This window comes from Chiloscyllium plagiosum, unplaced genomic scaffold (assembly GCF_037043375.1).
Source record: "Chiloscyllium plagiosum isolate Xiang-an unplaced genomic scaffold, Cpla_swu_hap1 HiC_scaffold_13, whole genome shotgun sequence".
In the NCBI taxonomy this organism is placed as follows: domain Eukaryota; kingdom Metazoa; phylum Chordata; class Chondrichthyes; order Orectolobiformes; family Hemiscylliidae; genus Chiloscyllium; species Chiloscyllium plagiosum.
In genome coordinates this window covers 92134350-92157647 of record NW_028270151.1, presented here as the reverse complement: position 1 = coordinate 92157647, position 23298 = coordinate 92134350, and the positions used below count along the sequence as shown (strand labels likewise).

The 23298-nt window shown below is 42.9% G+C and overlaps 1 protein-coding gene across 4 annotated transcripts in view; it reads right to left on the bottom strand.

Annotated features, from left to right (window-relative positions):
• slco2a1 (solute carrier organic anion transporter family, member 2A1) overlaps positions 1-23298 on the bottom strand; it is a 151455-nt gene that overhangs the window by 5232 nt on the left and 122925 nt on the right. For 3 of the 4 annotated variants that reach the window (XM_087993914.1, XM_087993917.1, XM_087993916.1), the window contains 4 exons: positions 22917-23076; positions 8296-8465; positions 3978-4042; positions 3408-3531 (listed from right to left, as the gene is read on the bottom strand). In XM_087993914.1, coding sequence (XP_087850040.1) covers positions 3408-3531; positions 3978-4042; positions 8296-8465; positions 22917-23076 — 519 coding nt within the window. The remainder of the gene's footprint in view (positions 1-3407; positions 3532-3977; positions 4043-8295; positions 8466-22916; positions 23077-23298) is intronic. The other variant, XM_087993915.1, reaches the window with a different exon arrangement.

The window sequence follows — 23298 nt, the reverse complement described above, 5'->3', positions numbered from 1 at the left end:
ATAGTTATGTAAGTTTTATATTATAAATTTAAATATAAATATAAATAAATATCAAATTGATACAACTTAGTTCTCCTGGAACGTAGAAAATGGAGGGTAACCTTAGAGATCCAAAAAGTCATAAGAGACATAGATAAGGTACATAACCAACAGCTTCTCCACATGGTAGGGGAGTGTAAAATTAGAGGACGTAGGTTTAAGGTGAGATACAAAGGGGTCCAGAGGGGTAATTGTTTCACATAAAGAGTGGTGAGTGTCTGGACTGGGCTGCCAAATGTAGTGAGGGAGGTGAGTACAACTTTATCATTTAAGAAACATTTAGATAGGTACATGGATGAGATAGGTATGGAGGGATATGGATCAAATGGGAAAATGGGACTAGATTAATTGTGAGAACTAGGCAGCATGGACCCGTTGGACCAAAGTGTCTGTTTCCATGCTTATAAACCTCTGCGATTTTAATTAAATAAAACGACTGAGTGAAATTTAATAACAACACTGCTATTAGTGCTGGAGGAGCCTACTGAAGAGCAGTAAAGCAGATAGGAGAGAATTTGAAAGCTATGAAGGCACACTTTGAACCCTGTTAATGTAATGTATAAATGGTTTATGTTCAACATCAAATCAGTGGGAGACTTTTGATCAACAGGTGACCATAATATAACTCAATCCTGAGAGTTTAGAAAATTGAAGGATTATCTAATCAGAGATAAGACTGTCTTAAAATATAAGTGAAGCTGCCGTGTCAGCATGTCAGCTGAGAGGAGAAACTGACGCTCATGAATACATTTGACAAATGAAGATTCTTTGAGATTATAAATTGCCAGCTGATGCATCTTAACAGGTTTGAATTAATATTGAGACATTTTAGGCTAAATGAAAACATTAGATTCAAAATGAAAGAACATTTTTAGAAACACCTAGTGAGCGGAGGAAGATATAAAAGGGACCTGTCACAGAGGATAGTTTGTATTTGGAATGAACTGTCAAAGGAAGTGATGGATGCAGGTACAGTTACAACATTTAAAAGACATTTGGATAGGTACATGTACAGGAAACATTTGGAGGGATATCGGCTAAAAGCAGGCAAGTGTGACTAGTTTAGTTTGGTAAACTTGGAGGGCATGGATGAAAAGGTGTTATTCTGTGCTGTATGACTCTACGACAGAGGTGGGAATTTATGCATGGAGCCAGAGAGGTGGGTGAGATCTTCACATTGATATTCACTAAGGAGAGAGACAAGGATGATGATATGTTTAGGGGCATGTCAATGTCATGAATGAGGAGGTGTTGAGTGTCTTGAAAACATTATAGAAGTTAAGTTCCTCGGACCTGATGGGATCTATCCCATGATACTCAAAGAGGCAAAGGAATGCCTTGACAGAGATCTTTGTATTCTCTTTAGCAAAGGGCAAGGTCCCAGAAAAGCCAAAGTTGTTCCTTTGTTTAAGAAGATAAACAGGAATAATTCCAGGAAATTATAGTCTGGTGAACCTTACATCAGTGGGAGGCAAATTATTGGCTAAGAGTTTTAGGGAAAGGATTTACTCGTATTAGGAAAAGATTGGTCTTATTAGACTTGGTCAGCATGGCTTTAGGCAACGGAAGTCTTGCTTCACAAAGATGATTCAAGTTTTTTGAAGAAGTGATGTAGAAGCAGGTAAGGAAATGGACGATGATGTCTACATGCACTTTACTAAAACATTTGACAAGCTCCCTTGTGGTAGGCTGGACCAGAAGATTAAATTACGTGGAATCCACAATGATTTGGCAAGTTGGACACAAAATTAACTTGGTCATTGAAGAGAGATGGAGGTTATGGAGAAGTGTTTTTCCACACTGAAGGTCTGATGATCCGCAAGTAAAGTTTGCAGTATATAAAAATGATTTGGATGAAAACGTCTGCCTGATTAGTAAATTTGCAAATGAGACAAATTGGTTGACAAATTGGATAGTGAGGAGGGATATCAACTGATGTGGCAAGACATAAATCAGTTGGAAAGTTGGGCGGAGAAATGGCAGATGGAATTTAATCCGGGCAAGTGTGAGATGATGCATTGAGAGGTCCATTATAAGAGGAAAGTACCCTGTAATTAGCAGTACATTTGGAGCATTGATATACAGAAGGGGTGCAAGTCCATAGCTCCCTCAAAGTGGCAATATATGTGGATAGGGTGGTAAAGATAGGCTTATGGTATGCATGCCTTCCTCAGTTAGGGCATTGACGATAAACATTGGAGAGTCATGTTGCAACTGTATAAGACTTTAATTAGCTCACATTTGGAGTACTGTGTGCAGTTCTGGTCACCGCAATATAGGAAGGATGTGGAAGCTATGAAGAGTGTGCAAAAGAGGTTTGCCAGGATGTTACCTGGATTGGATTGCATTAGCTACAAGGAGAGTTATAGAGATGTACAGCATGGAAATAGACCCTTCTGTCCAACTCATCCATGCCAACCAGTTATCCCAATCCAATCTAGTCCCACCTGCCAGCATCTGGCCCATATCCCTCCAAACCCTTCCTATTCATATACCCATCCAGATGTTTTATAAATGTTGCAATCACACTAGCCTCCACCACTTCCTCTGGCAACTCATTCCATACACGTACCACCTTCTGCACGAAATAGTTGCCCCTCAAGTCTCTTTTATATCTTTCCCCTCTCACCCTAAACCTATGCCCTCTAGTTCTGGAATTCCCCCACCCCAGGGAAGAGACTTTGTCTATTTACCCTATCCATGCCCCTCATGTCACTGCTCAGCCTCTAATGCTCCAACATAGACTGTTTTTGCTAGAGTGTCAGAGCTGAAGAACGACCTGATATAAAATTATGAGAGGTGCGGATAGGATGGATAGTGTCGCTTTTCCAGGGTAACATAGATCTAAGGTAAAAGGGGGAAAGTTTTAAAGGAGGTGTGACAAATAGTTTATTTTTTTACAGGGGTGCCTGGAGTCTGCTGCCAGAGGAGTTGCTATAAGCAGACACAATAGCAACATTTAAGACGCACCTTGACAGATACATGAATAGGTAAGGAATAGAGAGATATGGATCATAGAGGTGAAAGGTTTTTACTTTAAAAGGGCATCATGCTTTAGTACAGGCTTGGTGGCTTGGAGGACCTGATCATGTACAATACTGTTCTTTGATCTCAGTAGGGCTTATGCATGTTTCATGCTACAACTAGTCTCAGTAAAGTTTTTGGGTCTGATTAACACTACAGTATATGGAGCAAATGAGAAATTATTTGGAGAACTCTGTCTCTATGTTTTTATCATGCCTGTATTAAATTATCCTCATAAAAAGGAATAAAGGACTGTCCATGTTTGGATGGGAAGTTGTAAATACCACATTTTTAAAAGAAATATTGAAACAATTGTTGTGACTGAAGGTGGAATGACAACTTACCTATTCCTCAGTAAAGTGTTATCATAGTAAGCACACGCTGCACTCTTTCCAGTGCATGTCTTATTCCACCTAATGCAAGTTGAATCGATGACAGCACCAAACACAGCAGGAGCTGGTAACCATGCTGTGAGAAGAAGAAAAGCAAATTGGAAAAATCCTGCATTTCATACCCATACCCTTGTACCATCGCACACATACATTCTCAAACCTATTCACATTGTGGAACAAGAGGAAAGGTACTGGAATAACTAGCTACTGAGATCAAACACATGTTGAATTTTATTCCAAGCCTAATTCCAGCCAGTAAAACTGAAATGGGCAATTTTGTAATCTATTATCATGCTTGTTTCTGTGTCAAAATTAATTAATTTATTTGAAAATCAGCAATATATGGTGTTGCTCCCCTCAATGAAATATGAGAATACAATTTGTTGAAGTGAAGCCAGGGCTCTAAACACTGCCTGATTACAAGCTACTGTTATTTCAAATGGAAGTGAAAAGGTATCTGTTCCACCTTCAGAATGTAATGCATTTCTCAATGGTTTGTATTCCCTACTGACTTGTACTCACCCAATAGCCTCATTATCAAAAACTGAATCCCAATTGCAAAAGATTTTTCATCTTGTCTCACCACACTGTGGAAAAAGAAGAAACCAAGAATTCTTTACTGTAGTTTTGATTGTATGAGCAAACATGTAGGACAGTTATCTTCCTTGAAGTAAGGATCAGTCTGAGCAAATTGGCAGCATTGTGCCCACGGTTCTATTCACTTTTCATATTCTCCTCACATTCACTGGAATATTTTCCACTGTCACACTTCCCATTAATGCAAAGGAAACATTTTCTCAGCATTAAGATTTGCTCTATAAAATTGATTCTTTTTCCCTCAGACCAGTTAGAAAAGCTGTGTCATCTTAACATTGATGTTCAGTTAAATTTATCTGTCAAATCGTTTCACATGTGTCTAACCATTGCATACGTCTATTCAATTGATCCTTGCTACTCTAAGACCATGGAAACTAGAATCACCTGCGATTCTGTTCCAAATGCAAGAACCCACTTAGAATTTCCTGGAGTGTTCCAAAATGAACGAATAAACTCGGCAGACTTATATAAACAATTTTAAAGAAAATGAATGTGGGGTTGTTCTTGTCATGGTTCACTCTGGTCGACTCTCAACAGCTTCTAAGACTACCATGTTCCCAGAAAAGAGAACCCCTAGCACGCGTTATGAAAACCCCACTTTTTGGAGTATTGAAGCTTGTGGACTTTTAAGTCACATTTCAATTTGACTTTTGGAGAAGAGATGTTGGGTATCAATTCTCAGAGTGAATGAATTGCACACAGGAGATCACGCGATAACTTGATCCGACTGGAGTTGACAACTTTGACCTTTTCCCCATGGGACATTGCACAAATAATCTGCAGATTATTGTGATCAAAATCTATGTATGAACACATTCAATAAAGTGTACCTCACTACCGATGGATATGAAATATGATCACTCAAGCTACACAACTACTGCAAGAGTTCAAGAATAAACTAATAAACTTATATCTGCAACTTCACTGGGAAATTGCTAGTGGTACCTATATGCCAAGGATCTTTTTACTGATGTATTAAAGAAAATTTTCAATTGGTAGAGATTAAACCTTAGAGTAAAATGAAGAGAAATTGGACTCTTGACTACTTTCATTCAGCTGAACAAACTGGTCAAGTTGACAGGATAAGAAGTCATCGTCTGTATTTACTGCTGGTCAGTGATATCAACCAGGAATTGACATGTTAATATTTTGATAACATTGGTGAATTCTCCTGAAGAGTTTGCACCAGAATTGACCACTATTAACCCTACATTTTCTATCTTACTCAATGGAATGGTTAGTTTAAAAGTGACAGAACACAGTTAATAAGAACAACAATGCAATCAAAATTTATGTCATCCAGCATTCACAGGAAACTGATGAATAAAACCTCATCAGGGAGTTACTATCACAGCAACAGTAGGAGATGGGGAAAAATGTCACATTAATAATTTCTTGTGAGTATCCATACTTTCTGAATATAACACTGAAATCATCATGTGACAGTCACTAATCCACAAGTCACATCAGGTAGGGAGAAAAACTGTGGGGTCACTTTCACCATTGGTATTAAGCCTCCTCTCCCTTTTTTTTCCAGTGAATTCAAATTACCACAGGTATGCCACCTTGCTGGGGATCAACAGCTCAAATTTGCCATATGAAATAAAAATAAATATTTGATTATTAATTTTGGATCTTCACTCTGCTGTCAGATCCTAAGCTGATTTTCATAGACAGATTATTGCACCAAGGTTGGTGGAGAGTGATTAGGAACATTTGGCTGAGAGTTTTTACCTCTATGCTCTGGGAATCTCAAATCACCTTGAATTAAGGATTGCTAATTCAAACCTCGGACTTTAGTAGATTTTGTGGGCACAATCATACTAGATGGTACTTGTCCACAGTATTCAGTAAGATGTGAACATTAATGGTGATGCTCATTCAGATTTGTTTTGAGAAGGCTGCGATAACCATTTTCTTAAACTGATGCAGTCCATGGTTGGTGCAGACTTGATCAGCTGAATGGCCTCCATCTGCACTGTAGGGATTCTATGATTCTATTTAACCAAACGTCTACTGCCATTGGAGGCAGTCTAGAGAAGGTTCGCTCAGGTAATATGACAGTGGAAGGACTATCTTAAGAGGAAATGTTGAGTAGGTTGGGCCTATACTCATTGGAGTTTGGAAGAATGTGAGGAAGCCATAAAATTCTTGTGGAACTTGACGGGGTAGATGCGGAGAAGTTGTTTCCTCTTGAGCGAGAGTCTAGAATCTGTGATTTGATTTGATTTGTTTGATTTGCTTTACTGTTGTCATATGTATCTTAATACAGTGAAAAGTCCTGTTTTGCATGCAGTACAAGCAGATCATAACATACGAGGACATACAGATCGTATGGAGGTTAGAAAGAATGAGGCATAAAAAGTTACAGCTGCACAAAAGCAAGATCACCATTAGATTTCAAATTAGACAGGTCCCTTCAACAGTCTATTAACAGTGCTAAAAAAAAACACCACACTAGTCTAGCACACTACAATCCTGAGTGGTTAGCATTGCTGCCTGACAGTGGCAGCTAAATTGCAGCTGTGGACATCTGTGTGAAGTTTGCACATTCTCCCCATGCCGGGTGCTCCAGTTTCCTCCCACAGTTCAAAGGTTTGCAAATTAGCTGGAAAGGCCAAAGCAAATTACTCATATGCAGGGTTATAGGGATAGAGTATAGGTCTGGATGGGATTCTCTTCAGAGGGTCGGTGTGGACTTGTTGGGCTGTTTCCACAGGGATTCTATGGTATATATGGAATGGAATGTTCAAGCTTCTCTATCTTCTGCCTGATGAAAGAGGTTGGAAGAGTGGGAGGGGTCTTTGTTGATGTTGGCAGCCTTTCCACAGCAATGATAAGTGTAGATGGAGTCCATGGATAGGAGGTAGACTTTCATGATTGTAATGGTTGTACATTTAAGATGAAAATGAGAAGTAGAATGGATGGCTTTGAGGTATGTAGAGAAGAGGTGTTGGAAATTCTGGAAAGGGTGAAAATAGATAAGTCCCCTGGGCCTGATGGCATTTATCCTAGGATTCTCTGGGAAGCAAGGGAGGAGATTGCAGAGCCATTGGCCTTGATTTTTATGTCCTCGTCTACAGGAGTAGTGCCAGAAGATTGGAGGCTAGCAAATGTGGTTCCCTTGTTCAAGAAGGGGAGTAGGGATAACCCTAGTAACTATAGGCCGGTGAGTCTCACTTCTGTTTTGGGCAAAGTCTTAGAGAGAATTGTAAGGGATAGGATTTATGAACATCTGGATAGGAATAATGTGATCAAGGATAGTCAGCATGGTTTTGTGAAGGGCAGGTCGTGCCTCACAAACCCTATTGAATTCTTTGAGAAGGTGACTAAGGAGGTGGACGAGGGGAAAGCGGTAGATGTGGTGTTATGGATTTTAGTAAGGCGTTTGACAAGGTTCCCCATGGTAGACTACTGCAAAAAATACAGAGGTATGGCATTGAGGGTGAGTTGGAGGTTTGGATTAGGAGTTGGCTGGCTGGAAGAAGACAGAGGGTAGTAGTTGATGGCAAAGGTTCATCTTGGAGTGCAGTTACTAGTGGTGTTCCGCAAGGATCTGTTTTGCGACCATTGCTGTTTGTCATTTTTATAAATGACCTGGAGGAGGGGTTAGAAGGTTGGGTGAGCAAGTTTGCGGATGATGCACAATAGCACACAAACCAATAGCTACTCTCAGACAACAACTCACCAGAACTAAGGACCCGATACCCAACATGAGCAAAACCAATGTAGTGTACAAAATCCCATGCAAGGACTGCACAAAACACTACATAGGACAAACAGGAAGACAGCTAACGATCCGCATCCATGAACACCAACTAGCCACGAAACGACATGACCAGCTATCCTTAGTAGTCACACACGCAGATGACAAGCAACATGAGTTTGACTGGAACAACATTATTATTATAGGACAAGCCAAACAGAGAACAGCCAGGGAATTCCTAGAGGCATGGCACTCATCCACAGATTCATTCAATAAGCACATCGACCTGGACCCAATATACCGGCCACTGCAGCGGACAGCTGGAACTGACAACCGGAAGCGGCAGAGACAAACCACTATAAATGCCGGAGGAAACATCACAGAAGCGCTTCACAGGAGTCTCCCAAGCACTGAGGATGTCACCTAGACAGGGGATGAAACGTCTGCAACACAAATTCCCATCTCGGTGAACAGAACCACAACAATGAGCACCCGAGCTACAAATCTTCTCACAAACTTTGAATTCCAAGTACTTACCGGAGCACTGTCATGTAGAGAGGATTGTGGGTAAGTGAGGCTATGAATCCAACAAAAGCAATGCTAACAACCATTGAAAAAAGCAAGTGGGTACAGCTGACTTTGCAATGTCCAGGACGAGCATAGTCCTCATTGTTGGAAGTCTGAATGCAGCTACAATTCAAGTGAGTCTAGATCAAAAGGAAGAATAGTACTGGTGTGAGTGGATCTCCAATATACACTTGTACATAAAGACGAAGTAACTTTTACACTGCCCCTACACATTTTTAGGACTCACTTGTTAAATAACAAATGGGCAGTTTGGTGCCTCAGTGTTTAGCACTAGTGCCTCACAGCACCAAGAACCCGGTTTAATTAAACCCCCGGATTGGATTACATCCCCAGGCGACTGTCTATGTGGAATTTTCACATTCTCATCATGAGTTTCCTGCCACAGTCCAAAGATGTACATGTTAAGTGGAATGGCCATGCTAAATTCACCATAGTGTCCAGGGATGTGCAGGGTTACAGGGGTGGAGGTATCCGGGTAGATGATCTTTGGAGGGTCAGTATGGACTTGCTTAGTCAATCTGTCTACTTCTACACTGAAGGGATTTTATGAATCTTCATTCGCCAAAGTACTAGTCAGGAATTCCTGAATATTTATTGGACTGTATTGGTACAGGTTTATTTTGTTTTAATAATGCTAGGACTGAACACATTTATAACTAAAGTACGAGTGTACAGACATGATGAGTTATGTGATGTTTTATAGGTGCTTTAGTCTGTGATTCTTTGCTATATGTTAATTGCATAACATTTAACAACTGTTGAATCATGCTATAACAGAAATTATTGACTGAAGTTCCAGGAATATAATGTAATTCAAATAGGCGGCATTACAACATTATCAAAATTCCTTGTATCTTTATGATAAAAATGTTATTGTGGTTTCATTTTACCTGATGATTGGTGTCAAATAGTTCAGTTGATTAATTGAGGTTGATCAGGTAAAAGGTGAAAGTAGAGTCTAGATTAGAGAGGTGCTGGAAAAGCACAGCAGTTCAGGCAGCATCCGGGGAGCAGTAAAATCGATGTTTCAGGCAAAAGCCCTTCATCAGGAATACAGGCAGAGAGCCTGAAGGGTGGAGAGATAAGTGAGAGGAGGGTGGGGATGGGGAGAAAGTAGCATAGAGTACAATAGGTGAGGGGGGAGGAGATGGAGGAGATGAAGGTGATAGGTCGGGGGGGATAGAGGGTGGAGTGGATAGGTGGAAAAGAAGATAGGCAGGTAGGACAAGTCATGGAGACAGTGCTGATCTGGAAGTTTGGAACTGGTGTGAGGTGGGGGAAGGGGAAATGAGGAAACTGTTGAAGTGTTCCGAGGCAGAAGATGAGGCGCTCTTCCTCCAGGCGTCTGGTGGTGAGGGAGCGGCTGTAAAGGAGGCCCAAAACCTCCATGTCCTCGGCAGAGTGGGAGGGGGAGTTGAAATGTTGGGCCACAGGGCGGTGTGGTTGATTGGTGTGGGTGTCCCAGAGATGTTCCCTAAAGCGCCAGTCTCCCCAATGTAGATTCTGGTTTCCAGCATCTGCAGTCATTGTTTTTACCTAGTTGATTTTAACCCTACTGTGAATCCTCTTGCAAGGATACCTGCCTTGAAGAAGTTTTTCTCCTCTCTCTACAATAATCTCAGGGGGTCCCTCTCCCACTGCAACTCCCAGGTCATTTCCTCTGCCCTGAAGCTCTTCAACCATGTCCTGAAACAAACTCATTACCACAGCCATGTTTGCTTCCTCAGTGCCTGCCTCTGTAACCAACTCATCCCACATGGACTCCGGACCACTTTTAAACCAGCAGAGTTCGGATTCGAACAGGACAAACAGTACAGACTACAGATTCAAAAACACCAGCTCCTTCAAGATCCTCCGCTCCACGCTCGCAGCAATGTGCCGGGCACCTAACCTCTCTACAGTCAGCCCTGCCTCAGCTGAGGGCCACACTCTCTCAGAATTGCAAAGGACTCCTCCTTTACTATATCCTCAAGAGAATTCATACTCTCAACAAACAGTATTTCAACTCCATCTCAAACATCAAAAACTGCAGGTACAACAAACTTTTATCTACCCATCTCTGTAACCAGCGCTTCTCAAATATTCCAGCAGATTCCCCCAGCCTCTGGAACTGCTCAGACGCCATTAGCCGTGCAGCCACCAACCCCAGGCTGAGTGTTGATGTCATTTTTGCCCCTATCATGGCCACTCCCACAGCCATTTCTGCCCCTGACAATTCCTTAGGCACCACACGTGACATCACTTCCGCCCCTCACATCATCACTGATGTCACACGCTCAGTGACTTCCGCGCCCCCCGACTGCCGTGTTTGCAACCACTTCAACCCCCAACGCCACTCACCTGCATTCTGCTGACATGCCCCCCACAGATTCCACTGTCACCATCCCCACCCCCGAGAACCCTGAGGGGAACACTATCCCTGCTCATGACTCGAGCCCCATTACCCCCACCACCACACCCACTCCAGTTACCGGCCCCACCCCCCCTCTCAGCTCCACACCCACACCAGATCCGAGCTCCCAGCCCTGCCGAGTTTTCACCATCCCCCCTGACCTCCTCCTCACTGAGGATGAACGATCAGTCCTCAGCAAAAGGACTTACCTTCATTCCCCTCCGTCCACACATCAATGAATTTAATACACGCCGTGACATCGAACAATTCTTCAGCCGACTCCGCCTCCGAGCTTACTTTCACAATCAGGACTCCCGCCCACCTTCCGAGGACCCCCTTCGCCCACCTCCAATGCAATGCATCCACCTGGACACCCCGCGGTGGCCTATTACCCACCCTCAAGTTCTTCATTTCCAGCTGTCGCCGGGACATTAACTGCCTCAACCTGTCTACTCCCCCTCCCCCACTCCAACCTCTCACCCTCACAACGCGCAGTCCTCCAATCCCTCTGCTCCAATCCCGACCTCACCATCAAGCCAGCAGATAAAGGGGGTGCAGTGGTAGTCTGGCGCACTGACCTCTACACCACTGAAGCCAAACGCCAACTTGAGGACACCTCTTCCTACCACCCCCTCGACCATGACCCCACCCCCCATCACCAAACCATCATCTCCCAGACCATACAGAACCTCATCACCTCAAGAGATCCCCCACCCAGAGCTTTGAACCTCATAATCCGGGAACCCCGCACTGCCCAGTTCTACCGAGATCCACAAGTCTGACCACCCTGACCAACCCATTGTCTCAGCATGCTCTTGCCCCACTGAACTCATTTCTACCTTCCTCGACACTGTCCTATCCCCCCTAGTCCAGGAGCTCCCCACATACGTCCGAGACGCCCTCCACCTCCTCCAAGACTTCCGTTTCCCCGGCCCATGATGCCTCATTTTCACCATGGATATCCAAACCCTCTACACCTCCATCTGCCATGACCAGGGCCTCCAAGCCCTACGTTTCTTCCTCTTCCGACGTCCCCAACAATACCCTTCCACTGACACTCTCATTCATTTGGCCAAACTGGTCCTCACCCTCAACAATTTCTCCTTCGAATCCTCCCACTTCCTCCAGACCAAATGGGTAGCCATGGGCACCCGTATGGGCCCCAGCTATGCCTGTCTCTTTGTTGGCTACGTAGAACAGTCGATCTTCTGTAATTACACCGGCACCACTCCCCACCTCTTCCTCTGTTACATTGATGACTGCATTGGCGCCACCTCATGCTCCCGCGAAGAGGTTGAGCAATTCATCAACTTCACCAACACATTCCACTCTGACCTTAAATTTACCTGGACCATCTCTGACACCTCCCTCCCCTTCCTAGACCTCTCCATCTCCATTAATGATGACCGACTTGACACCGACATCTTTTACAAACCCACCGACTCCCACAGCTACCTGGATTACACCTCTTCCCACTCTACCTCCTGCAAAAATGCCATCCCGTATTCCCAATTCCTCCACCTCCACTGTATCTGTTCCCAGGAGGACCAGTTCCACCACAGAACATACCAGATGGCCTCCTTTTTTAGAGACTGCAATGTCCCTTCCCATGGGGTTAAAGATGCCCTCCAACGCATCTTGTCCACATCCCGCACCTCCGCCCTCAGACCCCACCCCTCCAACTGTAACAAGGACAGAACGCCCCTGGTGCTCACCTTCTACCCTACTACCAACCTTCGTATAAACCAAATTATCCACCGACATTTCCACCACCTCCAAACGGACCCCACCACCAGGGATATATTTCCCTCCTCACCCCTTTCCACCTTCCGCAAAGACCGTTCCCTCCGTGACTACCTGGTCAGGTCCATGCCCCCCTACAACCCACCCTCCCATCCTGGCACCTTCCCCTGCCACCGCAGGAATTGCAAAACCTGCGCCCACACCTCCTCCCTCACCTCTATCCAAGGCCCTAAAGGAGCCTTCCACATCCATCAAAGTTTTACCTGCACATCCACCAATATCATTTATTGTATCCGTTGCTCCCGATGCGGTCTCCTCTACATTGGGAGACTGAACGCCTCCTAGCAGAGCGCTTTAGGGAACATCTCTGGGATACCCGCACCAATCAACCACACTGCAATGTGGCCCAACATTTCAACTCCCCCTCCCACTTTGCTGAGGACATGGCGGTCCTGGGTCTCCTTCACCGCCGCTCCCTCACCACCAGACGCCTGGAGGAAGAACGCCTCCTCTTCCGCCTCACAACACTTCAACCCCAGGGCATCAATTTGGACTTCAACAGTTTCCTCATTTCCCCTTCCCCCACCTCACCCTAGTTCCAAACTTCCAGCTCAGCACTGTCCCCATGACTTGTCCTACCTGCCTATCTTCTTTTCTACCTATCCACTCCACCCTGCCCCCGACCTATCACCTTCATCCTCTCCCCCACTCACCTATTGTACTCTATGCTACTTTCTCCCCACCCTCCACTAGCTTATCTCTCCACGCTTCAGGCTCTCTGCCTGTATTCCTGATGAAGGGCTTTTGCCCGAAACGTCGATTTTACTGCTCCTCGGATGCTGCCTGACCTGCTGTGCTTTTCCAGCGCCACTCTAATCTAGACTTTGGTTTCCAGCATCTGCAGTCATTGTTTTTACCTATAAGGTGAAAGTAGTTGAGTTGCCAAGCTAGTGCCTTTAAGAAGTGCCCTTTTAAGAATGTAAGAGCACGTTGATATGAGATAGTTCCCACAAATGAGAGAAATGAAAAATATGGGTTGAAAGACACAGGGAAATGAAGAGCTAAAACAATTATATTGCTGAAATATAATAAAATGCTCCAAAGCACTTCACAAAGTGATTTAAGGCTGAAATGGAAAAGAGATGGTATGGACAAATAGATAATAAGGGCATTAGGAAGGGCTGACTGGGGGAGAATTAAAGAGTATAAGTTTCCTGGAAGAGCAAATACACATTAACAGTTTGAGATGCTTTTATGGAATGATATGATTGAATAAAATAATCACATGTATTAGTTTGAACATGATTGAATAATATAGTTGTGTAAGGACTTGTAATGTTATCTACATATAGTTCGGTAGAAATATAAGTATAAAACTTCAATTCAAAAGCATTATTTGTCAAAATACATAATTTGGATGTTACTTATATGTAGGAAAAGTATAAGGTCCTTATGAAGAATATCTGAATGATTCACTATTTTCTTAAGGTTTGTATCTCTCATGCATGCATGAAAGGCACCTGAGTCTCATCTGGTCAAAAGAGGTAAGAAAGGGTTAAAGTTGTGCTTCAATGATAGAATGCCAGATGACCAAATATATGATCGAAGATGGTCATTCTCTTGGTGTTGTCAATTAGCTTAAACAAATTAGGATAGAGACTTTGGACTGTAATGGGAGTGTTTGGACGAAAATCCCGAGCGTAGTCATTCTCCTTTAAAGGGAGTAATTGAAGAAGCTGAACTAAAGGTAAGTCATGGCTGTAGAGCTCAGACCTGTGATATGTTCTTCCTGCACTGTGTGGGAAGTCATGGACTCTTCCAAAGCCACCAGCAGCCATGTGTTCAGGTAGTGTGTCCAGGTGCTGTAGTGATTGTGATGAGGTCCCTGATTGGGACTGCTAATCTGTTCCACTCAGGGAGCCAGACTGACAGAAATAAACGGGAGTATCAGATATCCTGTCCACTCTAAGAACTGACTCAGTATCAAGGACTCTCCACATGTAAAGAAAGGAGGACTTGATGATGGGAAACTGGTCGATGGGAATCATTTCAGTGGCAACAAGGGAGGAGCACACTTCGAAAGAAATTTGCTTGCAACAGTTGTCTAGACTTAAGGTAAGCATTTCTGGCATCGTATCGTCATTTAATAAGCTTGACTTATTCAATCCTGCCATCAAAGACTGGGCCCAATAGGTAGAAAGAATGTATTATTTTTGCGAGGCAAATGACATTAGAGCAGATGAAAAGCGATGAGTGAGAATCTAAAATTTGAATTTAGGCTGTTATCAGAAGCAACAAGTATATGTAGATTTTTTTTTTAACCACAAAATGGCTTTTCAATTTAGAATAACACAACAAAATGGCTGAAAGTAGTGATTTGACTCTGAACTTCTGCTGCTGCTTTGCTGAGTTAAGCCAAATAGAAGATAAGAGAATACAATGGATTTTTCATAATATGAATTATAAGACAGTGATTTGGAATTTGAACTAATCTTGAACTAGCAAACATGGGGTGATTCTGTGCGTATAACAATCTGTTTCCCAGGAAATATCACTGGATTAGCTGTTATCAATCATGTCACCTTATTATAGTTGATTGGACTTTTCTTGTAATTAAGAACCCTTTCCCAGGAAATATCATTGGATTAACCTGCTGTAAATCATTTGATTGGTCTTTTCTTATAATTAAGGCTCTGCTGTCTCTTAAAAAATATATATATAAATAATGTGTAATTTTCGAATGTAATTGTGCCATTTCTCCACAGAACACAGAAGCTCTGTGTTGATGGACAAATCTGCGTCAGGCTGCCTTAATTTATTAAACTGGTAACCTTGCTTTAACCAGACCATACTCCTCATGATTCTTTTGACCAATCTCGAACCAAGGGGACCCCTCTGGAGGGATTCAGATCTTCATGAGTAATTCTCTTGACAGCTTGTGGACCTGCATTATTATGAGCCTAACATTCCCTGAGACACCAGGTATGAAAACTTTTCAGGATTTGATGGATTTAGTGAAGGAATGTTATGACCTCAAGCCTCCTCCAATTTTGAAATGCTATCAGTTTTACTTGGCAATTTGAGAACCAGGGGAATCCATATTGGGATTTTTGACTGTGTCAAGACAACTGGCTGAGACTTGTGATTTTGATTTAACCCCAAATGAGATAGTGAGAGACCGTTTGCTCTGTTGGATTAATGATGTAACCAAGCGCCGAGTAGCTGAAGCCTAACTGGACTTCAAACAGACACAAAGACTGACTTTATCATTGTAAAATGCAGTAAGTGGACCATATGAGTTGCAGGTTATTCCGATGGAATTGGACACCCTCACCAGGATTTACAGATGGAAATTTGTGGTAATAACTGACCACATAATCCTGCTGGGTCACCTTAAAGAGGACAAGGCAGTATCATCTGTAGTTTCAGGCCAAATTCAGCAGTGGGCTCTAATAATTAGATGTATAATCAATATGAGTAATTACAAATTGGAACACTATCCAGGATGCCAAGTAGCAAATGCGGCCACACTGGGCAGGTGCACCACTGTTCATACCACAATGGAAGAATCCCTAATGATTTTAAATTTTCTGGACACACTCTCAGACACAACTGACAATATCAGACTTTGGACGCAGAAAGATCTGGTCATGGCAAAGCCGAAACAACTGGTGGTGATGGGGAAAACCAATGAGCTATCACAGCCAGAATTGGAATCATTTTTGCAACTGCAGAGACTAGATCACAGAGGGCAACATATTATTATAGGGAGCAGAAGTGATTGTCCTGAGAAAAGGTCACAGCCAGATACTGGCTGATCTCCACCACTGTTATCCAGAAGTTTCCAAAATGAAGATGTTAGTGAGAGGTTATGTCTGATGGCCAGGAAAGGAGGAAGACAGAGCTGCATTGGTAGGGGCAGTACCCAGAATGTGAACAAGGACAAAGATTACCACCAGTAGCTTGCCCACATTTGTAGAAATGGCTGGGTAAACCCTGGACTCATTTACTTGTCATATGCAGGTCCTTTCATGGGTTCAATGCTCTTAGTCATTGTGGATAGCCACTCCAAGTGGCTGGATGTGCACAGAGTTCATTTGTCAAACACGGGGATGACAATTAAAAAGCTGCAGGATCTTTTGCAATGCACTGACTTCCAGAGGTGTTGGTCCCAGATAATGGGCCAGCAGGGAATTTGAGTATTTCCTCAAATTGAATGGTGAGGTTCCAGAAGACTGGAGAGTAGTGAATGTTGTGCCCTTATTCAAGAAGGGCTGCAAAGAAAAACCTGGGAATTATAGACCAATAAGCTTAACATCTGGGTTAGGTCAGTTACTTGAGAAGATTCTGAGAGATAGGATATACATGCATTTGGAAAAACAGAGTTTGATTAGGAGTAGTCAGCATGGCTTTGTGCGTGGAGATCATGCCTCACAAATTTGTTAGAGTTCTTTGACCAAGTGACCAGGAAGGTTGATGACAACAGACGTATTCTATGTGGATTTCAGTAAGGGCTTTGATAAGGTTCCACATAGTAGGCTGCTCTGGAAGGTTAGATTACATGGAATCCATGGGGAGCCGGCAAATTGAATATACAATTGGCTTGATGGTAAGAAGCAGGGGGAAATAGTGGAAAGATGTTTGTCGGACTGGAGCCTGTGACTAGTGGAGTGCCTTAGGGATCAGTGCTGGGCTCATTGCTCTTTGTTGTCTATATCAATGATTTGGATGAGAATGTAAAGACATGATTAGTAAGTTTGCAGATGACAATACAATAGGCAGTATCGTGGACAGTGAGGAAGGTTATCAGAAATTGCAGCAGGAACCTGATCAGCTGGGGAAGTGGGTGGAGTAATGGCAAATGGAGATTAATAGTCAGTGTGAGGTCTTGCAATTTGGAAAGTCAAATCAAGAAAGGAGTTTCATGGTGAATGGTAGGGCCTTAAGGAGTGCAGTGGAACAGAGGGAGCTTGCAGTTTCGGTGCACGGTTCTCTGAAAGTGGAGTCACAGGTAGATAGGGCAGTGAAGAAGGCATTTGGTACACTGGCCTACATCAGTCAGGGCACTGAGTATAGAAGGTGGGGAGTTTTGTTACAGTTTCACAGGATGTTGGTGAGGCCACACTTGGAGTATTGTGTTCAGGTTTGGTCACCTTGCTATAGGAAGGATGTTGTTAAACTGAAAAGAATGCAGAAGACATTTACAAGGATATTGCCAGAAATCAATGCTCTAAGTTATAGGGAGAGATTGGTCAAACAAGGACTTTTTACTTTAGAATGTAGGAGACTGAGGAGGGATCTTATGGAGGTGCATAAGATCATGGGAGACATGGATAGGTTAATGCACTCAGTCTTTTTCCCAGGGTTGGGAATTGAATAAAAGGGAACCTGAGGGGCAAGTCTTTTCATCGATGTTAGTATGCATATGGAATGAGATGTCAGTAGAAGTTGTTGAGGCGGTACATTAATACTTAAAAGGCATTTGGGTAGATGCATAGATAGGAAAAGTTTAGAAGGATACGGACAAAGTGCAGGGAAATGTGGTTAGTATGAATGGACATTTTAGTCGGCATGGACTAGTTTGGGCCAAAGGGCTGGTCTCTGTGCCGTAGGACTCCATGACTGTATGAGGACAGTTCCATACCATCCATCATCCAATAGTGTGGCAGAAAGAACAGTCCAAATTTTGAAGGCACACTTAAAGAGACAGTCTACAGCTTCACTGGATAGCAAACTTTCCCGGTTCCGATTTGATTATAGGACCACCACTCATGCAGGAATAGTTCCAGCAGAGTTGCTAATGGGGAGAAGACTCCACACCAGGTTAAATCTGATTTAACCAGACCTACGGGGAGGGGTAGGGTGAAATGGCATCAGGAGTGCCACTGCGAGACACAAAACTCTGATAACAGAGAAAGCCAGTTTATTCAAGGGATGAAGTTTGGTGCACAAACCATAGGAATGTCCCTGCATGGGTAAGAGTTGATGGGTAAGAGTCAGTTCCAGTGACTTAGAAAGTTCTAGGTGTGACAGTTCTGAGGAAGCATGTGGATCACATGAAAATTGCAAACTCAAATGGTGCGAGAGCAAAACGTGCCCGGCTCCTCCATAGCCTTTCTGACTGTTCCAGGCCCCATTGGTTCTCCAACTCTCTCAAGCATTGACAATACCCCGGAATGTGAGATGGGAACAGAGGATGTCACTACCTTGATCATTTCAATTTTTTCCAAGATGCTCTGGGCGCAACAGGCAAGCTATTGTGCATTACACACTGCCTATATCAGAGGCAGAATTGGAGGTACCTGACACAATGTTAAAATGCCCTAAGTGGAGCTACAAAAAAAAAATGGCCTATGTCCCCAGACTCAGGATCGAAGATGCAGTGATTTGATAAGGTCAGCCAGGTGGATCTCATAGAATATGAGTTCCCTAATTAGGGCTGCTAATCCGGCCCAACCAGGGAGTGCTGGCTGACAGATAAGTTCAGCAGCATAGCATACTTCAACCCCACACTCCTGATCCTGTGCAGGGGTGTGTGGGCAGATGCTCATGGGTCTGCTCCTGGGCTTGGCCAGGCTGGCTAGAAACAGGTCCAGGAACAGCCTGTGGAGGGGATCATCTCTGCTGACTGCCTGCCTCTCTTCCGCAGTTATGTTCTATCTTGGTTATTCTTGGAGAGGGAGTACCCGGTGTTCACCAATGCTCTCAATGACTCTAGGGAGATCAGGGCAATGCTTGTTAATGTTTTGCTGGCTACATGAGCATTTTCATGGTGGTAGAAAATGCAGAATAATGTTCTTTAAGGGAATAAAAAACAGGAGTGTCAGACATCCTATTCATCCTGACAGGGCCGGTTCTGAGGGAACTGGCTCAGTGTCAAGGACTGTCCACGTATGAATAACGGGTGATTTGGTGATAGGATACCACCCTCTGTGGAGTTATTTCAGCTGCAGTTGCTGATTAACTGCATTTTGGAGCTGCAGCTGCAGGTGGAAAATCTGTGATGAGTGTTGTGGACATCTTCAGTGAGGTGGTCACACCAAAGGTAAAAACTGAACAGGGAGAAAAGGAAAGGACAAAGTGCAGGTAGAATAGAGAAAGGCAGGTGGAGTAGGAGATCCTGGTGATGATCGCTGTCTCCATCAGGTAAACTAATTTGGACAATGCTGGCGGGCCAACCTCTCAGGGGATAGCAATGGGAACCATTTCCATGTCACTATGGTTCATTCTGTGGTATAAGAGGGAAGGACTCAGAATAGAAAGGCTATAGTGATGAGGGATTCATTAGCAAGGGGATTAGACAAGTATTTCTGAGGCCTCAAAAGAAACTGTGAAATGGTACCAGGGTCAAGGAGTCTGCAGAGCATTCTACAGTGAGATGGTAAACAGTCAGTGGTCGTGGTACACATCAGTACCAACAATATGAGTATGAAATGGGGGATGAGGTCCCATAAGCTCAGTAGGGAAGCTAGGATGCAAATTAAGAAGTAGGAGTTCAAAAGTAGGATGAATACTTGGCTGAAGTTATGATATGGGGATTCAAATTCTTGGTAATTGGGAATGATTTCGGAAAAGGTGGGACCAGTACAAATCTAGATAGCATCTAAGCAGACCAGGAGGGTCTTCAAGAGGGTCTATTTCTTCGTACTGTCAGAGAGAAGATTAATCTAGAAAAGGAATAAAAATCTGAGGAGGGAGGAATGAGCATACAAACAAAAGAAGCAAAAATGGAAGGCAGAAAAAAAACAAGGATGAGAAAACAAATGGGCCCCTAATGCAAAATAAAGCTAAGATGACTAACAATGTTAAAAAGTTGAATCGAAAGGCATTGTGTCTTAATGCAGAGAACATTCACCATAAGGTAAATGGTGGCTCAGTGGTTAGCGCTGCTGTCTCACAACACCAGGCATCTGGGTTTGATTCCACCCGCAGGTAACTCTGTGTGGAGTTTGCATATTCTCCAAATGTCTATTTGAGTTTCGTCTGGGTGCTCTGGTTTTTTTCCTACAGTCCAAAGAGACGCAGGCTAGGTGGATTGGTCACGCTATATTGCCTATAGTGTCTAGGAATATGCAGGCTAGGTGAATTAGCCATTGTAAATACAGGATGATAGAGTAGTGAGTAGAGTCTTAGTGTGATACTGTTTGGAGGTTCGGTGTGGACTCAATGGGCTGAGTGGTTTGCTTCCACACTCTAGGGATTCTATGAATTAATAGCACAAATAGGTCAAAACAGTTATTACACTGTTGCAAATACAGAGGCATGGTTGAAGGGTAGACCAATGATTGGAACTGAACATCTAAGTGTATTCAACATTTAGGAAGGAGAGACTGAAAATGATGGGGGTGAAGTAGCATTGTGAGTAAAGGATAAATTAAGGCAATAGTGAGGAAGGATTTTGGCTTAGAAAATGAGAAAAGGAACAGCAAGGGACAGAAAACATTGGTGCACGTTGTTTGCAGACCCCCTAAACAGTAAGTAAGAAATGAAAAGGGATGTATACAATAATGGTACAGCTGTAATCAAGGGTGACTTAATTTACATATTGATTGGACAAACCAAGCTAGCAGTAATTTTGCAGAAAAGGATTTCCTCTGAGTATACATGATAGCCTTTTTTAGACCAACACATTGAACCAGAGAGCAAGGTGTCCTAGACTGGGTACTGTGCAAAGCAAACAGGTTAGTTAATAGTCTTGTTGTGCAGGGTCCACTGGGAAGAATAATCATAAATAATAGAGTTGTTCATTATATCAAAAATGATGGAGCTGAATCCGAAGCTGGAGCCCTGAATTTAAATAAAGGGAATTATGAGGATATGAGGCTGGGTTTACAACAATGGATTGGGAAACCTTACAAAAAGGATTGGCAATGGCTAACATTTAAGGAATTTGGGTGGCATGGTGGCTCAGTGGTTAGCACTGCTGCCTCACAGCACCAGAGACCCGGGTTCGATTCCTGCCTCAGGCATCTGACTGTGTGGAGTTTGCACATTCTCTCAGTGTCTGTGTGGGTTTCCTCCGGGTACTCCGGTTTCCTCCCACACTCCAAAAATGTACAGGTTAGGTGAATTGGCCATGCTAAAATTGCCCGTAGTGTTAGGAGCAGGGGTAAATGTAGGGGAATGGGTCTGGGTGGGTTGCGCTTTGGCGGGTCGGTGTGGACTTGTTGGGCTGAACGGTCTGTTTCCACACTGTAAGTAATCTAATCTAAATTGCCCACTGTGATAGTCAGAGGGAAATGGGTCTGCGTGGCTTACTCTTCGCCTGGTCGGTGTGTATGGTTGGGCCAAAGGGCCTATTTCCACACTGTAGGGAATCTAATCTAATGTCTGGATGACTTGCAATAATTATTTATTCTATGTGGTGTCAAAATAAATGTCTCAAACATGACTCATTGAAGAAGTTAGGGATAATATTCAATCCAAAGTGGAGATATGAAAAAGTAGAAAGCTTGATGACTGGGACCAATTTATATTTCAACAAACAAGGACAAAAAAATGAAGAGATTAAGATATGAAGTGTAAGAATAAACTTATAGGGAATACAAAAACTGCTTGTGTAAGTACCTCTACAATTGTGCAAAGAGAAAAAAGGTAGTGAATACAAATATATAGCCAGGAATGAGAGAAATTATATTTGGACCAACGAAATGGTGGAAGAACTGAACATGTTTAGGTTCTGTCTTCATGAAAGATGGCAGAAGTGTTAGGGACGAAGGGTCTAATAAACAGAGAGGAATTGAAGATAAGTTTAACAAAATGTGCTACAGGAATGGAGTTAAACATTAACAAATTCCTGGGATTTGATTCACCTACATCCCAAAATACTAAAGAAAATAACCCTGGAAATACTGGATACATTGGCGATCATCTTCCAAAACTCTGGAGACTGTGAAGCAGTTTCTACAGAGTGAAGGTCGGCAAATGAGATCCGACTCGTTTAACAAAAAAGAGGGAAAGGAAAAACAAAACTACAAACCAGTTAGCCTACTGTCAGTAGCAGGGGAGAATGTTCGAGTATATTGTAAAAGACATGATAACAGAACATTTGGAAAGCATTTATGGGATTAGACAAAGTCAGCACAGGTACATGAAATGTAACTAATACAGTAGATAGAGGAAAACCAAAGGAAGTGGTGGATTTTGATTCATGTCAAAATGAAAACACACAGAATTGGGATAATATTGATCTAAAATTCATTGATAGACCAAAAATAGAGAGTGGGAATGAATGTGTCTTTTTCCAAGCAGCAGAACAAAAAATGGAGTACTGAAGGAATAAATGCTCAAAGCTTCAGCTATTCATGATATTTATAAATATCTTGGATGAGAGAGCCAAATGCAATATTTCAACATGTTGAGATGGACAGATAAATAACTTTATATAAAACAGAGGAAACAGACATTATTTTCAGTAAATCTCAGTAGCACTTACTATAATCATCCTTGTGGATTGATTGAAGAGAGAATAAGTACAACCAGCATGGCATGGTGAGATGTATTCTACAGCATCAACTCCACACACTGGGTTGTAGGTGTAATCAGAGCAGAAGCAATGAGCATTACAGTCAGCCTGGAGACTGAATGAAGAGGACCTGTCAAGACCCAGAAACACCACAAAAATATCAAACCAGCAGCTCATTTCAAATGAAACCGATTCTGATTTTACTGAATAACACAGACATTCCTAAGAACTATCCATAGGGAATATGTGGGACTGATATAAATAGATATTGGTATCCAAGAAGTGAATTGTTCTACAGCTAAACCGGAGGCTGTGAAACTCCTGATATATTCAGGCCTTTGGAAGGCCCTGT